This window comes from Zalophus californianus, chromosome 1 (assembly GCF_009762305.2).
Source record: "Zalophus californianus isolate mZalCal1 chromosome 1, mZalCal1.pri.v2, whole genome shotgun sequence".
Lineage (NCBI taxonomy): Eukaryota > Metazoa > Chordata > Mammalia > Carnivora > Otariidae > Zalophus > Zalophus californianus.
This window is the reverse complement of record NC_045595.1, coordinates 145,491,026-145,510,954: the sequence shown is the minus strand read 5'-3', so window position 1 is coordinate 145,510,954 and position 19,929 is coordinate 145,491,026. Positions and strand designations below refer to the sequence as shown.

At 37.7% G+C, this 19,929-nt stretch overlaps 1 protein-coding gene across 2 annotated transcripts in view; it reads left to right on the top strand.

Annotated features, from left to right (window-relative positions):
• The window catches only part of PAK2 (p21 (RAC1) activated kinase 2), a 91,004-nt gene that overhangs the window by 33,526 nt on the left and 37,549 nt on the right, over nucleotides 1-19,929 (top strand). Inside the window, exon 2 of one of the 2 annotated variants that reach the window (XM_027587697.1) lies at nucleotides 12,437-12,644. In XM_027587697.1, the coding sequence (XP_027443498.1) occupies nucleotides 12,458-12,644 (187 nt within the window). In that variant the 5' untranslated portion in view covers nucleotides 12,437-12,457. Of the gene's footprint in view, nucleotides 1-12,436; nucleotides 12,645-17,692; nucleotides 17,720-19,929 lie in introns of those variants that run through there. The other variant, XM_027587698.1, reaches the window with a different exon arrangement.

The following is a 19,929-nucleotide window of genomic DNA, read 5'->3' as shown; positions in this document are numbered from 1 at the left end:
ATTTTTCTCCCATCTTGCATTTTCATTAATAGTATCACTCCATGGGATAGATTGATTAGATAGATTGATTTCCTCATTCATTTTACTTCATAGTACTTGAGTGGGAGGTACATCATAGCTAATTCAACCAGTCTCCTATTTATTGCCATTTGAGAGGCTTCCAGTCTTCTGCTGTTACAGGTAATACAGCCTATTATTTATGTATGTTAATTTATATATGTCTCTGTATTTTTGCCCTTGTGTCTTTGGGTTAGATTCCTAGAAATGGGTTATCTAGAACTGTACTCCTAAACACTGTGTTACACTGCTTTCCTATGAAATAAAAATTAGAGATTATTTAAACCAATCCTCTTTTCAGGGGAAAAAAGTCAATATAATGCCCTAACTCAACTCCTTGAATCAATTTTGAGGGGGAAATTAATACAACAGAAAAAATAAATAAAAGGAAAACTATAATAAAATATATATTTCTATTTGTAAGTACTTGATCACAACTTACTATAAAAATCAGAATGAAATGCTTCTATCTATTTATAGGCTTGACCTTAATGCAGTGTCATACAGATATACTGCTGTTGATAACTCCACCAGCAGGAGCATGTTACTTTAAGTGATACGATATTCCAAATGGTAAATAACAGTAACTTCTCAGTAAAAGTGAACTGAGCAAGATGAATTCCAAGCTTCTCTTGGTTTCATAGTGGTTGCATAGCTGGAAAATTAATTGAGTGTGTGTTAAAACTGTGTAAAAAAATGTCTTTTATATGCAAAATAGAGCTCTGTTCTAGGTTCAAATAATTATATAAATATATATATATATTTTTTAAACTATAAATCAGTGTATGGTGGGACATTCAAGAGTTGTGAGGATGTGGGGTGCCTGGGTGGCTCAATTGGTTAGGCAACTAATTCTTGATCTTGGCTCAGGTTTTGATTTCATGGTTGTGAGTTCAAGCCCCATGTTGGGCTCCACACTGGGTGTGGAGCCAACTTAAAAAACAAATTAAAAAAAATAAAAATAATTACAAAAAAGAGTTGTGAAGGTGTTCCTGAGTGGCTCAGTCAGTTAAGCATCTGCCTTTGGCTCAGGTTATGACCCCAGGGTCCTGGGATTGAGCCCCATATGGGCTCCCTGCTCCCTGCTTCTCCCTCTCTCCCTGCCCCTCCCCCTGTTTCTTCTCTCTCTCTCTCTAATTAATAAAATCTTTAAAATTAAAAAAAAGAGTTGTGAGGACTTGCTGGCACATTGCAGAATGCTGGTATCTGTGACATCTATTCACTAAATACCAGTAGAACCCCTCCCCCCCTTTTTAAAATATTTATTTATCTTATTTTAGAGAGAGCAGGGGGAGGGGCAGAGGGAGAGAGAGAATCCCAAGCAGACTCCCCGCTGAGCATGGAGCCCAACAGGGGGCTCAATCCCACCACCCTGAGATCATGACCTGAGCCAAAATCAAGAGCTAGACACTTAATATATTGACACTGAGCCACCCAGAGACCCTAAAACTCCTTTTCATTCCTATGGGTGTTTATTTGTACTTTCTCTGTTGATTAAATTTTTCAGAGGTATTGTACTAGTTTTATCTGAGATCTAACTTATAGCTTTATTGATCTCCACTGTATGTATAATATTAGTCTTCTGTTTAGCAGGTTCAGCTTATATCTGAATTATTTTCTTCCCACTTCTTTGGATTTCCTTTTTTGTTTTTGTTTTGCTTCTTAGGCTAGATGCTTAACTCATTAATTTTTAGTTATTTTTTAAAGTAAAACTTCAGAACTGTAAGTGTCTTGGAGTGCTTTAATCACATCCTACAAGTTTATGTACATGTAGTAAAATATATCCATTGTCAAAACTTTTTTTATCTTCCCAAACAGAAACTCTCTCCCCATTAAACAGTAAGTCCCCACTTCACTCTTTGTGTCTCTATGAATAATTTGACCACTCTAGGTGCCTCATGGAAGTGAAATTATACAGTATTTGTCCTTTTGTGTTTGGCTCATTCTACTTAATGTTTTCGAAGTTCATCTTTATTAGAGCACATATCAAATTTAACTTCTTTTTGCAGATAAACATGCTCTACAGTAGGTATATACTACATTTTGTTTATCTAATCCTCTAAGTTTTGACACATAGCTTTTTCATTCTCATTCAATTCTAGTAAGTATTTTCTAATTTCCTTTATGCTTTCCTTTCTTAACCTGTTTTTTAGAGGTGTTTTAAAATTTCCAAACTTAAGGAGTATTTTTCTAGTTAAATCTTTTTGTTATTGATTTCTAACTTGACTAACTTCAGTTAAACGTATAGAGTAATTCTAGTCTTTTGAAAATTTTCTTTGTCTCAAAATATTTTTATTTTGTCCTCATTCTTGAAAGAGAGTTTTGTTAAATCTGCAGTATGTTGGCACCTGTCCTCATTTTTGAAAGAGAGTTTTGTTGAATCTGCAATATGTTGGCACCTTCTCTGAGAACATTGAGAATGTTCCAGTGTCTTCTGGCTGTCATTATTGGTATTAAGAAGTAAACTTGAAGTCCAATTGTCCTTTTTCCTCCTTTGGCTGATTTTAAGAACTCTTTGCTCTTTCACCTTAATTTCACTATCATGTGTCTTTTACTTCAATTACTTTTTTATCCTGCTTTTGATTTATTAGGGTTCTTCATCTTATGGATTTGTGTCCTTCATCAGTTCTAGAAATTTCTCAGCTACTAATTTATCTGGTAAACCAGTCCCTCATTCATTCTGTCCTCTCCTTCTGAAACTCCAAATAGTTCTATCCAACCTACTCATCTTACTTTTCTTTCATATTTTCTATCTCTTTGTCTCTGTGTTGCTTTCTAAAGTGACTTTCTAAAGATACATACATCTCCCAGTTCACTAATTCTTTCCTCCTCTTCATCTATACTCCTTTTTACTTCAAATGTCAAATTCCTGTTTTCAGGTATTATGTTTTTTCTTACTGAAAGTATTGTATGTTGGTTTTTCAAATTTGCTTTTTTTTCAAGCTTCTTGACATGTTCTGTGTCAGATCATTCCACCTCTGTTTTACCTGTCTGTTTTGGATAGTTCTCAATCCCTGTGCCTTGTTTTGTTTTCTGAATTTTCACTATGAGATGTTCCTTTTCCTCGGAATTTTATCTTTGGGTATTATTTGAGACCTGTGTTAAAGTTCTTATCATTTTATTTTGCCATTCACCAGCATGACCATACTCAGTTATACCTATTTGGGAATTTTGGGGACCTCAGAGCTGGGATGAAGTCAGACCAAAAAAACGTGCATTTTCTTGTTAGGATTTCTCAGAGATCCTTACCCTCATCCCCCACCCCACAGTATCACTGGACTCAAAATATTTAAGATTTTCTTGTTCCCTTTGGCCCAGAGGGATTTATTCCTGATTTAGTCTTACACAGATTATACTTTTTAGGTCTCAGTCTTATGTGGAAGGGACTTCTATTAGATTTTTCAATTTAGCAGACGCGGTTTTATCACCTGCCCCGTGTGACAGCCATCAAAGTGGAATTTGAAGATCTCCAGGGGTTAGTCAAAAATCCCTCAAGAATAACTGGATTAGTAAATTGCTTACTCTCTTGTTGTTGATTTCACTCTGCCGTGGGCTCTATGGAAACATCCTTTTCATCTTAACTAGTCTGTCCTTGCATTTTTATAGCTTTGATATGTTATCCACGCCTTTATTTATTTGAGTTTGAGCAAAGTTTGTTTTCACTTTTCCTTCTTTATTCTTTTCCAGTGCCCCAGTTGTGTTTTCTACATCTCTTTCCCTCTTTCCCTTTTCCTTTCTGGCTTTGCTACTAAATCGGCTTAGTGTTATGGCCATTGCCACCAAATAAAAACATTCCTTACCTTCCAATTTGTGGACTTGCCTTCCATAGTGTGTGTTGTCCATTTGAGGTGATTTGGGATATTTGTAATTGATAATTTCACTCTCAAAGGCATTTGAAGCTTTTTTGGAGTGGGAGGGGAAGAGAGGCCAGTGGTTTGGGAGCTCTTGTAGCTTATTGAGAGATTACTAAAAGTCTTATCAAATACTGTTGTATTATTACATTCGTAAGGTACTGAAAAATTAAGATTCATTATTTATATAAAATGTAAGTGAAAATACAAAGCAAACTGTGCTTTTCACAATTGTGTTTTTTTGTAATACATGATGTATACTTAAAGTACCGTAGTTGATCCAAGGTAGATCATAAAAAAATTAGTAATTTTTACTAGTTTGACTGGTTCCATGCACCACTCCTTTTTTCATTTCTGTTGTATATTTAGCTTCCCCTAGTCTCCTTCAGTAGACAATTGAGGAATTGTTTGTCTTTGAGTCGTGTCACAATTAAACAATGGGCCTGTTAGAGGAGTACAGTGTGTTTTGGGCTTGCTTTTTGTTTTGCCTACTTGTTTTTCACTGAAAAGTAGCAAAAAGTGTTTGAACAGATTTGGAGAGAGGCACTACTTATCATTTTTTTAATAAAACATTTTTGGGTAATGATGGAGCAAAATATTGGTAAATCAGAATTTTATCATGAATTGTTTTTATATTTTTTATTGCTTCTGACTAGAAATAGAAGATGTAAAGAACCTTATCACATCATTATCTAGCACTTCTTAGGCATTTGACACCATCAGTAGAAGCAATACACAAAAAAATAACACTGTCTTATGGAAAAGGATCAAAGACTAGGGCCGTGAATCAGCTGTTAGAGGAAAAGTATAAATCTTTCCAAAGATATTTTTGTTAATATTGGGTAGTTTATATGTTGTCTAGTGAAATGCTGTTCAATAGAGAACTAATAAATTTAGGAAGAATAATATGAGGCCACAGAGTAAAGTACCATAAATCAGTAAATATTTTTAATACATGCAAGGATCTGTGTTAAACATTAAAGGAGATAGTACAATGTATAATAATAGTAGTCATAGATAGTACAATATATAAGAGTAATAGTGGTGGTGGTGGTATAATCCCTGCCTTTCAATTGCTTGAAGTCTTAAGCAGGAAATTCACCTAAAATAATAAATGATGCACAGTTGTAATTCATTGCCAGAGTGGTCCTATATTTTTTTCTTTTTTTTAAGATTTGATTTTTAAGTAATCTCTATACCCAGTGTGGGGCTTGAATTTACAACCCTGAGATCAAGAGTCACATGCTCTACTGACTGAGCCAGGCAGGCGCTGCCCGCCCCCCCCCCCCCCCGCAAGTGGTCCAGTCTATTAACATGATTAAGAAAAGACAGAATGAGATTAAGAGTTATTAGTAGACCTTGAATTCTGGTCTTAGTTTTGTTAGTAATTAGATTTGTGTGACTTTAGGCAAACTGCTTATTCTTTGGGGCATCAGGTCCTTCTTATATAAAGTAGGAAAGATGGGCCAGATAAATTCCAATCCGACTTTACTGCTCTCTGAATTGATTTTCCTGTGTAACTTGTATTGAGAGGATGTGGAGTGTTTTTTTTGGGGGGGGGTCATTCTTGTTCAGAGGAAGTAAAGGATCATTTTGCAAAGGGATAGACAGAAATGACCTTATATAGGAAATAATTATTGCTGAGCATTGAAAGATTTGGTTAGATAGAGAAAAGGATGAAGAAAACGTAAAAATGGAGAAATATGTACACAACACAAAGATGATTTAGGCCAGAAAATTCTTTGGTGTATTTGGGCAACATAAGGCATATGATATATGTCGTGTATTTATATGATATCAGATTGATTCAGTAGTAAATGTCCCAAATATCAGAGTTTAGTCCTCAGTCTGTTGGTTATAGGTAGCTCTAAGCAAAACTTGAATGCATAGAAACTCTTCAGGAAGCTAGTTAGAGCTTTTATCCTCTTGCTCTGGACAGCAGCTTGAAGACAGAGATACTACTTAGAGAAATCCTGAGGTGAAGTGATGAAGTCATCCTCAGCTAAGCTGGTGTCAGAGCATCAAGGATCATGTGTATAATTACTAAGATCTAATCATTTATGTTGCTATCATATGTATCATCTTGAGGAATTTCATTAAGGACGTCTGTGACCCATATGTTTAATGTTAAATTTGGGCTTTAGGGGCGCCTGGGTGGCTCAGTCGTAAGCGTCTGCCTTCGGCTCAGGTCATGATCCCAGAATCCTGGGATCAAGCCCCACATCGGGCTCCCTGCTCAGCGGGAAGCCTGCTTCTTCCTCTCCCACTCCCCCTGCTTATGTTCCCTCTCTCTCTGTGTCTCTCTCTGTCAAATAAATAAAATCTTTTAAAAAAAATTGGGCTTTATTTAGACATATGTTGCCTACAGGGTAGGTACATCATGTTAATTGGGATTTCCTTGAGACAGCTAATTCAGCCTTATCTATAATGTACAATCACCAAGAGGAATTTTCTGAAACAAATAATATATTCCCCTTTAGTTCTACTGGACTGAATTTGTGCAGCAAATTAAAAAGCTGCTGTGCAGTATATTAAAATAGAGCAGTAAAGAAATTTTTTTGGATAACCGAAGTGTAAGGAAAGGCTGTGTTCTGAAAGTTGCCCGGTAGTGTTCTTTGCTTAGAATTTTGTGGAGGTTTTTTTTTTTCCATACAAATGGCAATTAGTCTCTCTGGCTAACCCAGGAAAACCTACTGATCTTTCTGATTTTTGTTATGAAAAATAATATAGTAAATACCATTGCATGTGTATAGATTTTCAACCATGTTTAACCATGTTAAAGGTTTGATTAGGTTTATATGCCCTTGCTTGGAAATCTAGCCATTTATTACCGTTTCCTATGTTTAAAATGTGGGGAGTATAGGATGAATAAAAAGGGGTCTTCTGCCACCCCAATAGCACATTAAAATTGGGGGTATGAGGGTAAAGTGTAGAGCTGGGATATACTTTAAAGCAGCAGTTCTCTAAATGTGGTCTATGGTACTGTTGGGGTCTATGAGGTCAAAACCTATTTTTGTAAAAGATATTCTTTGCTTTTCATACTGTTGAAATTTGCATAGCTGGTACAAAAGTAGTAGTAGGTAAAATTGCCTGTGCTTTAACACAAATCAAGTAGTGGCTGTGCACTTAACAGGGTTTTTTTTGTTTGGGGGGGGCCAGAGGGAGAGGTAGAGAGAGACTGTTAAGCAGTCTCCATGCCTAGTGTGAAGCCTCATGTGGGGCTCAGTCTCATAACCCTGGAATCATGACCTGAGCTGAAATCAGGAGTCTGATGCTTAATGACTGGGCCAACTAAGTGCCCCCACTTGCAGGTTTTGTTTTTTGGTTTTGTTTTTTAAAATATTTTATTTATTTACTTGAGAGAGAGAGAGAGAGAGCATGAACTGGGGGAGGGGCAGAAGGAGAGGGAGAGGCGGACTCCCTGCTGAGCGAGGAGCCCAACCTGGGGCTCAGTCCTTGGACCCTGAGATCATGACCTGAGCTGAAGGCAGCCACTTAACCGACTGAGCCATCCAGGCGCTCTCCCCCCACTTTACTTGTAGGGTTGTTGTTTTTTTTTAAAGCTAGTTTTACTTAAGAATGTACTTGATGAGCCCTGGTGGCTCAGATGGTTAAGCATCTGCCTGCGGCTAAGGTCATGATCGACCCCCTCTTATTTATGTAAGTATTTTTTGATGAAATAAATATTTAACTTGCTTTGATTTCTCATATAGAAAATATAGACATAAACAATATAGATATAGATATAGATATAAACAAAAATTATTTGGGATCCTCAGTAATTTTTAGGAGTATAAAGGGGTCTTGAGGCCAAAATGTTTTGAGAACTGCTACCTTTTGAAGAAACTAAGTGGCTTTTAATATGCATGTGGCATGCATGACCCAACTTAGTTGTGTTGGTCTTTCCCTTAGTAGCTTGTGAACTCTTGGAGAAGAACTAGATCCTCCTTTATTTTCTCTAACTTATAGCATAGAGTTTTATAAATATTAATGATCATGATAGTAGCAGCAGTATTCAGTCTTTATTAGCTCATTTAATCTTTATGAAGTAAATACTAGTTCCTTTTTAAAAATTGAGGTATAATTTACATAGCTGAAACTTACTGTTTTAAAGTGTACAGTTCAATGGTGTTAAGATATAAAAAGGTTATACAACCATTACCAATGTCTAGTTCCAGAACATTTTCATTCCCCAAGAAAAAACTCCGTACCCATTAGTCGTCACATCCCATTCCCCTTCCCTCTCAGTAACCACTAATCTACCTGCTGTCCTTATGGATTTACATGTTTGGGACATTTCATATAAATGGAATCATGCAGTGTGTGGTCTTTTTGTGTCTTTCTTTTTCCACTTATGTTTTCAGCGTCCATCTATGTTGTAGTACTTTACTCCTTTTTGTGGCCAAATATTCCATTATATGGATATGCCACATTTTGTGTATCCATCTGTTGGTTATCTTTTGGCTATTATGAATAATGCTATGAACATTCATAGGCAATTTATTTGTGGATATGTTCTCAATTCTCTTAGGTATATTCTGGGAGTGGAATTGCTAGGTCATATTGTAGATAATTCTATAACTTTTTGAGGAACTTACTACATAATTCCTTTTTATTTTCTTTAATTTTTAAAATTTTTTAAAAAGATTTTATTTATCCATCTGACAGAGACACAGTGAGAGAGGGAACGCAAGCAGGGGGAGTGGGAGGGGGAGAAGCAGGCTTCCCAAGGAGCACAGAGCCTAATGCGGGGCTCGATCCCGGGACCCTGGGATCACGACCCCAGCTGGCACCTGCTTGCTTGCTTGCTTGCTTCCTTTCTTCCTTCCTTCCTAGTTTCAGAGGTAGAGTTTAGTGATTCATGAGTTGCATATAACATCCCTATAGTTAAGAGTCTCTTATGGTTTGTATACCTCTCAGATTTCATCTTATTTTATTACATAATTTCGTTTTAAATAGGCTTTTTCATGGAATAATTTTAGATTTACAGAGAAGTTGCAGAGATCATAGATTTCCTGTATACCTATCACCTATCTTCTCCTAATGTTAACATAAACCCTAAAATGTCTGTGAAAGCAAAGACGCCAACATTGGTACATTACTGTTAGCTAAATTCTAGATTTTATTGGATTTCACCAGTATTTCCACCATGTCCTTTTTTTGTTCCAGAGTATAATATTGTCATGTCTTCTTAGACTCCTCTGCTCTGTGACAGTTTCTCAGTCTTTTGTTTTTCATGTCCTTGATAGTTTTTTTTTTTTAAGGTTTTATTTATTTATTTGACAGAGCGAGCACAAGCAGGGGGAGGGAGAAGCAGGCTCGCTGAGCAGGGAGCCCGATGTGGGGCTCGATCCCAGGACCCTGGGATCATGACCTGGGCCGAAGGCAGATGCTTAACCAACTGAGCCACCTAGGCACCCCCATCCTTGATAGCTTTAAGGTGCATTGGTCAGGAATTTTGTAGAATGTCCTTCAGTTTGGGTTTGTCTGATGTTTTTCCCATAATTAGACTGCGGTTTTGGATTTTGGGAAAGAATACCACAGAGGTGAAGTATGTTTCTCATCACATTAGATCAGGTGGTGAGTGATGTCAGCATAACTTATTACTGGAGATGTTAACCTTGATCACTTGGTTATTGCAGTGTTTGCCACATTTTTCCGCCATGAAGTTATTTTTCCCTTTCCATACTCTACGCTTTGGAACTAGGTCCAGCCTACACTCAAGTGGGGAGGGAAGTTAAATTCCGACTCCTAGAAGAGGATTTGTCTACATTTATTATTTGGAATTGTTTTGTAAGGATGATTTGGCGCCCCACCATTTTATTCATTTTGGGGGCAGGCAGAGGGAGAGGGAGAGAGAGAATCTTAAGCAGTCTACATGCCCAGTGCGGAGCCCAACACAGGGCTTGATCTGACGACCCTGAGATCATGATCTGAGCCAAAATCAAGAGTCAGATGCTTAACTGACTGAGCCACCCAGGTGCCCCTTATTTATTCATTTACTTGTATTGATATGAATTGTGTCTATTTTTTTTTAAATATTTTATTTATTTATTTGAGAGAGAGAGAGTGAGAGAGAGAGCATGAGAGGAGAGAGGGTCAGAGGGAGAAGCAGACTCCCTGCTGAGCAGGGAGCCCGATGTGGGACTCGATCCCGGGACTCCAGGATCATGACCTGAGCTGAAGGCGGTCGCTTAACCAACTGAGCCACCCAGGCGCCCTGAATTGTGTATATTTATTTTATACTTTGGGTTAAATATAATGCTACTTTATTAATTTGTTGCTCCAGTCATTCCAGCATTGGCTTTTGAAAACTCTTTCCTGGGGTACCTGGGTGCCTCAGTCAGTTAAGTGTCTGCCTTTGGCTCAGGTCATGATCCCAGGGTCCTGGGATCGAGCCCTCCGTTGGGCCCCTGCTCAGCGGGGAGCCTGCTTCTCCCTTTCCCTCTGCAGCTGCCCCTGCTTGTGCTCCCTCTCTGTCAAATAAAATCTTTAAAAAAAAAGGAAAAAGAAAACTCTTTCCTGTGTGTGTTCCTATCCTTTTTAAGTACTTCCTACCTTCTGACAACATAAGATACTCTAGGCTCATCTTGTATTTTCTCTGTCCCAAGGCCTAGAACCAGCTGTTTCTTCAAGGAGCCCTGAGGTGCAGCATTCACAGTGTAACCAAAATCTGAACATACTGTCTGTTGTAACTGGTGATTTAAGATGAAAGTGAGCAATCTGTTTTGCCTTGATGTTATGGTCACATAAGAAATAAACATCTGTCTTGATTTATCATGCTCTCAAGTAATCTTCCAAATATTGTTAACTAAGCCTTATTTTTCTCCTATTTGTAGCAGTATGTAAGTCCTCTCTGGTGATGCACACCTGACAGCCCACACTTAAGAACAACCAGTTGCTTCTCACGCCAAAGCAAAACAAACCCCCCGTGATGTGACCACCTGGTTTGGAAGAATCATCTGACTATGTCATCTGCCTCACGTTCTTATATTCCACCCCGTTTCTTCTTTTGACTACCAATAGTAATTTCACTTCAAGCAGTCTTTCTCACGATAAGAGATTTTTTTTTTTTACTCTCTTCTCCCAGTTCTTCTCTAGCTAGCTCTCCCCAGAAAAGTTTATTTTCCCCCCTTACCCTCTCTCCTTCCTCTTTTTAAGCTGGAAAATAACTGTCATTATGGCAGATAAAATACACAGTGGTTCTAGTGACACATACTCTTATCAAGGGAAACAAAAGCTATAAGATTTGAAGTGGAATTAGGTACAATAATCTCTTCATTCCTCAATTCTCCTCAGATGATACCTACTTTTCTTCAGGTACTAACATTCAAACTAAATAAAAAAATAAAATAAAATTTATTTTTAATTTATTCTAAATACAGTTGGCATTCTTTTCATTGTACATATACAAAGTTTTGTTCACTTACATGCATTGAATAACTATAATCAAATCAGGATCTAATTACCAATCAAAATCTTGTTTACTGGGGAAATGTGTTGTTTCCTAATCTCATCTGGCTTCTCCCTCTCCCTGCTACTCTGCCTGCTTGTGCTCTCTCTCTCCTTCAAATAAATAAATAATCTTAAAAAAAAAAAAAACTCACCTGGAAGTTAAGCATCCCCTTCCCTTTACTGCTGACTTTAAATGTGTATAATCTACTGTTTTTAAAGGCCATATATATGGTTTATATAATAATAATATATGTATAAACAGGGTTGACATTTCCACTGAATTAGTCATGTGGATTAAGAGGGGTTACTTGACTGCCTGCACAGGGCATCACGGGATGACAGAATCTTGGGATTTGGCCACACTCTGGTTTTCCGCCAAACTCTAGATTTACTTTTGTCAGTGTTCCCAGATGGGTCAGGTTCTGTGGGCCTGTCTGCAAAGCGTGCAAGGGACTAACATGTAGTTAGAGTGTCAGATTTTCTTAGAAACCAAATATTGCATCAGTGGCACATTCTCATCCTTTAGGAAAGTTTATATGAAGGCTAAGTTGTAATCACAAGGCTAGTGATCATGGAGTCAGATTCTTCATGGGGAGTGGCGTTGGTTGATATATTTAATAGCAAGTGTATCTCTGCTCTAGATACGGACCTATCAGAGACCTATCTTTTGATTGATTGGTCAGAACATAGTCTTCCTCTGCAGAATTCCCTGTTATTTTTTTTTTTAAAGACTCCATGTTGTCTGTCTTTTCCTTGGAATATATACTCTTAGAATCGATTGTCTTTTGATATGTTAGTATCATCATGCTTTCCCAAAACTTACCATAGTCCTCTTGACTTGGCTTTTCAAACATTCCCTCAGCTAACCATTTACCAACTGTTAGGGGAGATTACCTATAGTAATAACCAATTTCATCTCTTACTCATTGAGTTTTACAAATTTTGCAAATTTCACTCTAAATGGATTACCTTTTTAATTCAGAGTTGGAAAGAGGATAATTATTACTGTTTGTGCTTGTCTGTACTATTTTTTACCTTGTGATTAACTGTATGATTTTGCCTATCTATTTCAGGCCATATCATAATTTCAAAGCATGTCTGATAACGGAGAACTGGAAGACAAGCCTCCAGCGCCTCCCGTGCGAATGAGCAGTACCATATTTAGCACTGGAGGCAAAGACCCTTTGTCAGCCAATCACAGTTTGAAACCATTGCCCTCTGTTCCAGAGGAAAAAAAGCCCAGGAATAAAATCATCTCTATATTCTCAGGCACAGAGAAAGGTAAATAGCTACTGTTGTGTAAAGAGTCTCAGTTATTTTATGTTACTGATTTTGATGTCTTTTTAATTGAAATATATAGTCAGTTGAGATTTTTATAGTGAGAACAATAAACAGATCCAAGAAAACTGTTGATGGTGTTATGTAGGCACTATTAGAAAGGCTAATTAACCTGTGATAGGAAAGAATAAAACTAAATTTAAATTTGTTCCTTATCTACTTGTTATATCCAATGAATTTCTGTAATCCTCTCCTTCATTTTCTAAGAGAAATGGGCTGTAGTTTATGGCTTCCCAACATAAATGAGATTTGGATATTTGAGAAAGATCTAATTAAGAGTTTCTGATTTTTCAGTAGTAGTAATACTTAGCACTTTTTTTTTTAAAGATTTTATTTATTTATTTGACAGAGAGAGACACAGTGAGAGAGGGAACACAAGCAGGGGGAGTGGGAGAGGGAGAAGCAGGCTTCCCGCCGAGCAGGGAGCCCGATGTGGGACTCGATCCCAGGACCCTGGTATCCTGACCTGAGCTGAAGGCAGATGCTTAACGACTGAGCCACCGAGGCGCCCCTACTTAGCACTTTTCATCATGTATTCTGTTATGCCCTCAGAAGCATCTGAGGCAGCACTCAGTGATCAATACGTTAATGTGTCTCTTGCAAACATTAGCTAGTCCAGGGTTTCTCAGCCTCAGTAAGATTGACCTTTGGGGGCCGAATAACACTTTGGTGAAGAGATCTGTCTTGTTCATTAAATAGTCATCTCATCTAAGTTGAAGTCACTGCATTTGTTTTGGTGCCAAACCTAAGGAAAAAAACTTGTGGTTTTCAGAGCTTTTCGGACTTTAGAATTAGATAGGGATTATGGACTAGTAGTGGATTCCAGAGTAAGAATTAGGGATTAGGGGCACCTGGGTGGCTCAGTCTTTAGGCATCTGCCTTCAGCTCAGGTCAGGATCCCAAGGTTCTGGGATCGAGCCCCGCATCGGTTCCCTGCTCGGCGGGAGGCCTGCTTCTGCCTCTCCCACTCCCCCTGCTTGTGTTCCCACTCTCTGTGTCTCTCTCTGTCAAATAAATAAATGAAATCTTTAAAAAATAATAATAATAATTAGGGATTAGTTTATTTAATTACATTAAGCATGACAATATGGCTCTGATAGCCAGTAACAGCTCTAAGTGAAGATAAAGATATATTTCTACTTTTATAGCTAGGTTAACATTGAGAAGTAAACGCAAGTGGCAAGAATAGTGCTTTATATATAATAATAAGTACACATTTAACTTGAGAGTTAAGAATACATAATCAGTGAAAATTTGAATGAGGTCATATATTTAATATTAATAAAGAATCAAATCTTTGAGAATTTAGATTTGCAGACAGGATATCATCATGGGACAGTTGAAACCTATTCCTTTTATTGTATATCTCTTATTTCTAATTTTGCTTTTAAGATTTCAGTGTGGTTATAACTGAAAACCCTCATGGAAGTATGTTTTTTAAGTATGTATGGGAAGAGAGCGGACAAGTATGTGTGGGAGAGCACTGAATGCGCATCTTCCATAGTAGTAAGTCAGTATTTTTAGAGTAGGAAAACCTAATAATGTCAGTGTAAACACAGTATTTATAATTATGGTGGTTAGAAAACAAATTTATGCAGGTTAGTACCAGAAGAAATTGCTGACAGGGTTGAAATGACTTGCCTGTAGAGAGCAGAATGCAAAGTGAGGTAGGGGAAGAGTGCCTGGCTGGCTCAGTCTGTGGAGCATGTGACTCTTGATCTTGGGGTTGTGAGTTTTAGTCCCATGTTGGATTTAGAGATTACTTAAAACAATAAAACCTTTAAAAAGGGGGGTGTAGGGGAATACTCAGGGTGGGATAAAATGTACTTAGGGACAGCCTTGGAAGGGCAGAAAGCACACAAAATGAAATGGGTGATGGTAGGGTTTGTGAGCAGATTGAACATGCATTTACATACATTCAAAAGAGCATACCCATCTCTCTGATCATTTTGAGAATCTTACAGTTTTACCTTCTTTTCTTAACTCCACTTTCCCTTCCTTCCCCCGCCCCAGAATTGCTCATCAGCTGTTACTAACTCAAGGTCCCCCCATACAAAGGGAGGGTGAAGGTACCTAGGATGGTTCTGATTGCATTTATCAGCTCTTGAGATCTCTTACGTTTTGTTTTTGTGATTTCCGAAGTCTTTTTGTTTTCTTACGTTAATCACATTCAAGATCTAATAACTTTTTAGTGTTAATCTTAAAACTTTACAGGCTCTTTATTTTTATTTTTTAATTTATTTATATATTTACTTATTTTAGAGGGAAAAGGAGAGAATCCCAAGCTGACTCTACGCTGAGCAGGGAGCGCTGAGCCCCATGTGGGACTCAATCCCCCGACCCTGAGATCATGACTTGAGCTGAAACCAAGAGTCCAACGCTAACCAGCTAAGCCACCCAGGCACCCCTACAGGCTCTTAAAAAAAAAAAAAAAAAAAAAAAAAACTTTGCCTATCTTATTCAGTTCCTATTTTTCTTTTCTCTTAAAAAAATTCTATTATAGGGGTGCCTAGGTGGTACAGTTGATTAAGCATCAGACCCTTGGTTTCTGCTCAGGTGGTGATCTCAGGGTTGTGAGATCTAGCTCCATACCAGGCTCCATGCTTCGCACACAGTCTGCATAAGATTATCTCTTTCCCTCTCTCTCTTTCAAATAAATAAATAAATCTTGAAAGAAAGGAAGAAAGAGCGAGAAAGAAAAAGAGAGAGAGAAAGAAAGGAAAGGAAAGAAAGAAAAAAAGAAATCTTTGCCAAACTAGGGGTCAAAGATACTTTCTTAGTTTTCCTAAAAGTTTTACAGTTTAAACCTTGAACTATCTGGATTTGTTTTTTATGTTTCTGTAAAGAGAGATCCATATTCACTTTTTAAAAAAAAACCAGTGTCCCAGACCTTTCATTGAATCTTTTATCATTTCCCCATTGACCTGCAATACAAGCCATTATCGATCAGGTTTCCACGTATGCCAGGGTCTGTTTCTGTGTTCTCTTTATTGTATTGGCTTATTTGTCCCTGAGCTAATACTGTACCGCCTTAATTACTATAGCTTCTAATTCTTTTTTTTTTTTTAATACCTGAGAGAGCAAACCTACCAAGTTCTTTTTTATGATCTTTTGGCCCTTGGCTCTTCTCTATACATTTTAGAATTTGTTTATCATATACTTTAAAAAAAAAAAAAAAAAACCTGTTGAGGGCGCCTGGGTGGCTCAGTCGTTAAGCGTCTGCCTTCGGCACAGGTCATGATTCCAGGGTCCTGGGATCCCTGCTCAGCAGGAGACCTGCTTCTGCCTCTCCCACTCCCCCTGCTTGTGTTCCTGCTCTCGCTGTGTCTCTCTCTGTCAAATAAATAAATAAAATCTTAAAAAAAACAACTGTTGATATTTTGATTAGAATTGCATTGAATTTGTAGAGCAAGATGGGAAGAATTGCATTCAGCTTTGTAGTTGAGAGTAGAGCATCTGCAGTCACTTTTTATAACCTAGTTGGAGGGAGAGAGAGAGATGAAATGTTTAGAGGGTTGGGTGCTCCTTAATTCCTCTCATTCCCTGGGGCTCTTCCCTCCCTTTCCAACCCAGCCTCCCACACTTACTATTCCTTCCTGGAAGCTGACATTTCCGATGAAACTATGACCTGAAACTTTGATAATTAGGAGGAGGAGAGAGCCCTGTGTGTGTGTACTCATATTCATGCTTATACGAACACAGAGATCTACCTGCTTAACCATCCCCAGCATTTCTGAACTGGCATTCTCCTGCCTACATTCTGAACGGCTATTTCTCTCCGTAGTTTTATCTGTATTCTTTTCATCTTTAGGCATTCCTCATTCATTTTGTTCCATGATAAATAGATTTGTTATAAAGGGGGAGGGCTACAGCGTATCGTTAGTCTATCATCTTGAAGCAGGAGTCTAGAAGGGAATAACTGTATTTTTATTTTAAAAAAACCATAATTTCCCTAAGATTTTTGCTATCTCCAATATAAAGCCTGATCTAGGGATACTCATTTTATGCTACTCAAATTTACATCCCTATTGCTGTCCTTACTAACAGACAGCTGTTTTCATGAAAAAAAAAAGAAAGAAAAGCTGGACTGTCTTCCGTTATTCATTTTTGGTTAATCAGTGTCACTGTAAGAGTTAAAATTAGAAATTACACGTCTTATGACAACTTGATTGAACAAATCTTTTCACATTTTGATACATATGTATCATATGAACCCTGTGTGTGATCAGAGATAAAGTGATAAACAAAGCAGATGGTGTCCCTGCTCTCATAACACCAAAAGTACAGCATAAAATTATGAATTATGAAAAGTGGTAATAGGGATAGTGTAAGATGTCTGTCCTTTCTGGGAAGGTTTCCTAAAGAAGTGACAGTAGAGCTGAAGACTAAAGAATGAGTAACTGAAGGGCGCCTGGGTGGCTCAGTCGTTAAGCATCTGCCTTCGACTCAGGTCATGATCCCAGGGTCCTGGGATCAAGTCCCACATCGGGCTCCTTGCTCCGTGGGAAGCCTGCTTCTCCCTCTCCCACTCCCCCTGCTTCTGTTCCCTTTCTGGCTGTGTCTCTCTCTGTCAAATAAATAAGTAAAATCTTAAAAAAAAAAAAATGAATGAATAACTGAAAATAGGTAGGAGGATTTTAATAGTTAAAATGCCTAGAAAAGAGTTTCAGTGGCCCACCTCCAGGAGGGATCATAGCACATTATGGGGCTGAGTATAGTCCAGTGTGACTTGAAAGCAGAGAGGAGGAAAGAATAGCATGATGTGTGGAGGAAACTGCAGACAGGAGAGGAAGCTGAACAGGTGGGCAGGGAGCAGGTCATAAAGGGCCTTGTATTCCATGCTACAGAGCTCAGATTTTATCCTGTTTCCTAGGGAACCATTACAGAATTTTAAATAGGGGAGGGACCTGGACACATTTTTGTCTTAAATAAGAGAGACTAGTAGCTGTATAGAAAGTAGGTATGTTGGAGGCCTAAGACTGAAGTTGGAAACTAGTTAGGATTTTGCAGTAATCCAGGTGAGAAATGGCTTAACAAGTACAGTAGTTTTGTTAATAAAAATGGTAATGAGCCACTGTCTTGGCTTATTTTGAAAAAGCTCTATTCTGTCAGCGTTGAATGGTATAGTACTTATTAACCAAGGCAATTTTCTAATTCAGTCTGTATGCACTTTCACTTCTGGTTAGTGAGGAAGATGATGGAACTGTAAATATCCCTTCTGGTCTAAAAATTGAATTCTAAGATTAATAAGAGTAGCCCATACCCATCTTCCTATTTTTTAGAGAATACCCTTCTCTGTGACGAAACACAAAGGTTTACTAATTTGAAGCTGTTCTGGGTCAAAGAACAAAGGGGTAATCACTGATTCTGTTAAGAGTAGAAATAGAAGAGTCTTCTTTTTAGAGAGATGGGGATTTTTTTAGCCTTAGACTTTAGCTCCAATGTAGCCTAAAAGGTGGTGGCCTTAAAAAATGTGGCAGTGACATCCTTAGGATTCCTGCTAAGCACCTTCTGTATAACACATGACATAGGGGCCCCACCTCTTAGTGGACAGTTGCTGCCTGCCTGCTTGTTTTATTGTCTGATAAAGTTGGAAAGTGGTTCTAAGAATCTTGTTTCCCCCTCCTACCCTAACAAATTGTGGGTTTTATTGAAAGAAGTTTCTTTCCCTGATTCATTATTTCCCAGCAAGTGATCCAGTTGCCTGGTGGACATCTGTTGATAGATGATTGTGGGGTTTTCGGTTCGTGGCGGTCCTTCTAGTTCTTGGTTTCCAGAGTTATAAAGGAATGATTCTTTTTATGTAACAGTAGCCTTCCCACGGATTGTTTGATTTGAGACACGCTTCACTATCTTTTTGTTTTAGATGTTTTTTAAAATATCCCGTTCCCTTCCTAAGACAACTAAAATACAGGGAGTATTTGTATGTATGTGTGTGTGTTATATAAAAAACAAATGAAATTAAATAGATTTTTAGGATATTGGGTCATTTCCTTTATAGTGGACTAATGTATTTAAATGTCCCAAGTTCTGCTTGTTTTTACTTCTTTAACTTTTTATTCTGTACTCCTAATATATGTGAAACTTTCTTTAATATATGTCTCTAAACTCAACATTCCCAAGTTGAAAAATATGGCTGGGCCTTAGACACAGATGGAACCAGGAATTATCTTGCTATATGTCTTGTCTTTTTCCATGTTACCTGGCTTTATTTTTTAAATTTCAGGCTGTTTTTTTCTCTGTGTGTTAGGAAACAGCCCTCAACAGTTCTTGGCATTTATTTCTTACAACTTCATTCACTAGTGAGAGACTGATTTTCAGGGTGTTAAGTCTGGCTTAGTTTAGGTATTCACTCCTGACCCAAGCTTATTGGCTGGGAGTGTGCAGGGAACAATGGCTAACCTGGCTTGAATTTCATGCCTACCTTGGACCAGTCATCTGTAGTCAGGGTCATTTAAGAGAATAGTATCTTTGCCAACCACATGCATATCAAAAGTGGGGTTCTGAACAGATTTTTTAAAAGAAGAGGAAACAAGTACTTTTATAGTACATGAAATTGTTTTTCTGTCATCAATTCAGAGCCATATAAAAAGTAAACTGTTAGTTTATAGTTGGTTAATAAATATTTCCTCCTATATGCAGGATACAGAGTTAGAAGTCTAGGGACTTCTAAAGAGAAGTAGAGGGCATGACCTCAGAATACTCACAGTGTAGTTGAAAATGAGAGGTTGTTTGTGATAGATGGAACTGTGCATTTCAGTAGAGTTAGCAAAATTTGTACTAGACTTAATAGTTACAGTTCGCTCTGCTCCTTGCCACACCTAATGTGCCCTGCCCACTTACCATAGTCAGATCTCTTGTAAATAAATAGGTGTCAAAGAGACCTAAAAAGTAGATGGACATTTGAGCACAAATCTATCATCACTAGTCAAAAAAAAAAAAAAAAAAGAAATAGTATGTTTCCCACTAATGCTAGGTCAGTAGCATCTTGTAAACAAAAAATAGTGTACAGTGACATTCCAACTGTAGATACGCAGACCTATCAACAACGACTTTTAGCTCGTTTATATTAGAAGACTTTTCTGGTTAACAAAGCAGATTGACAATATAGTAGATTGACCACATGCCTCTATTTGCTATCCCTCCCCAGACCCAAGTAAAATGACAGTTAAAAAAAATTTTTTTTAATATCACAAGGGCAAAAGGAATAGAGGAAGAGACATAGTAT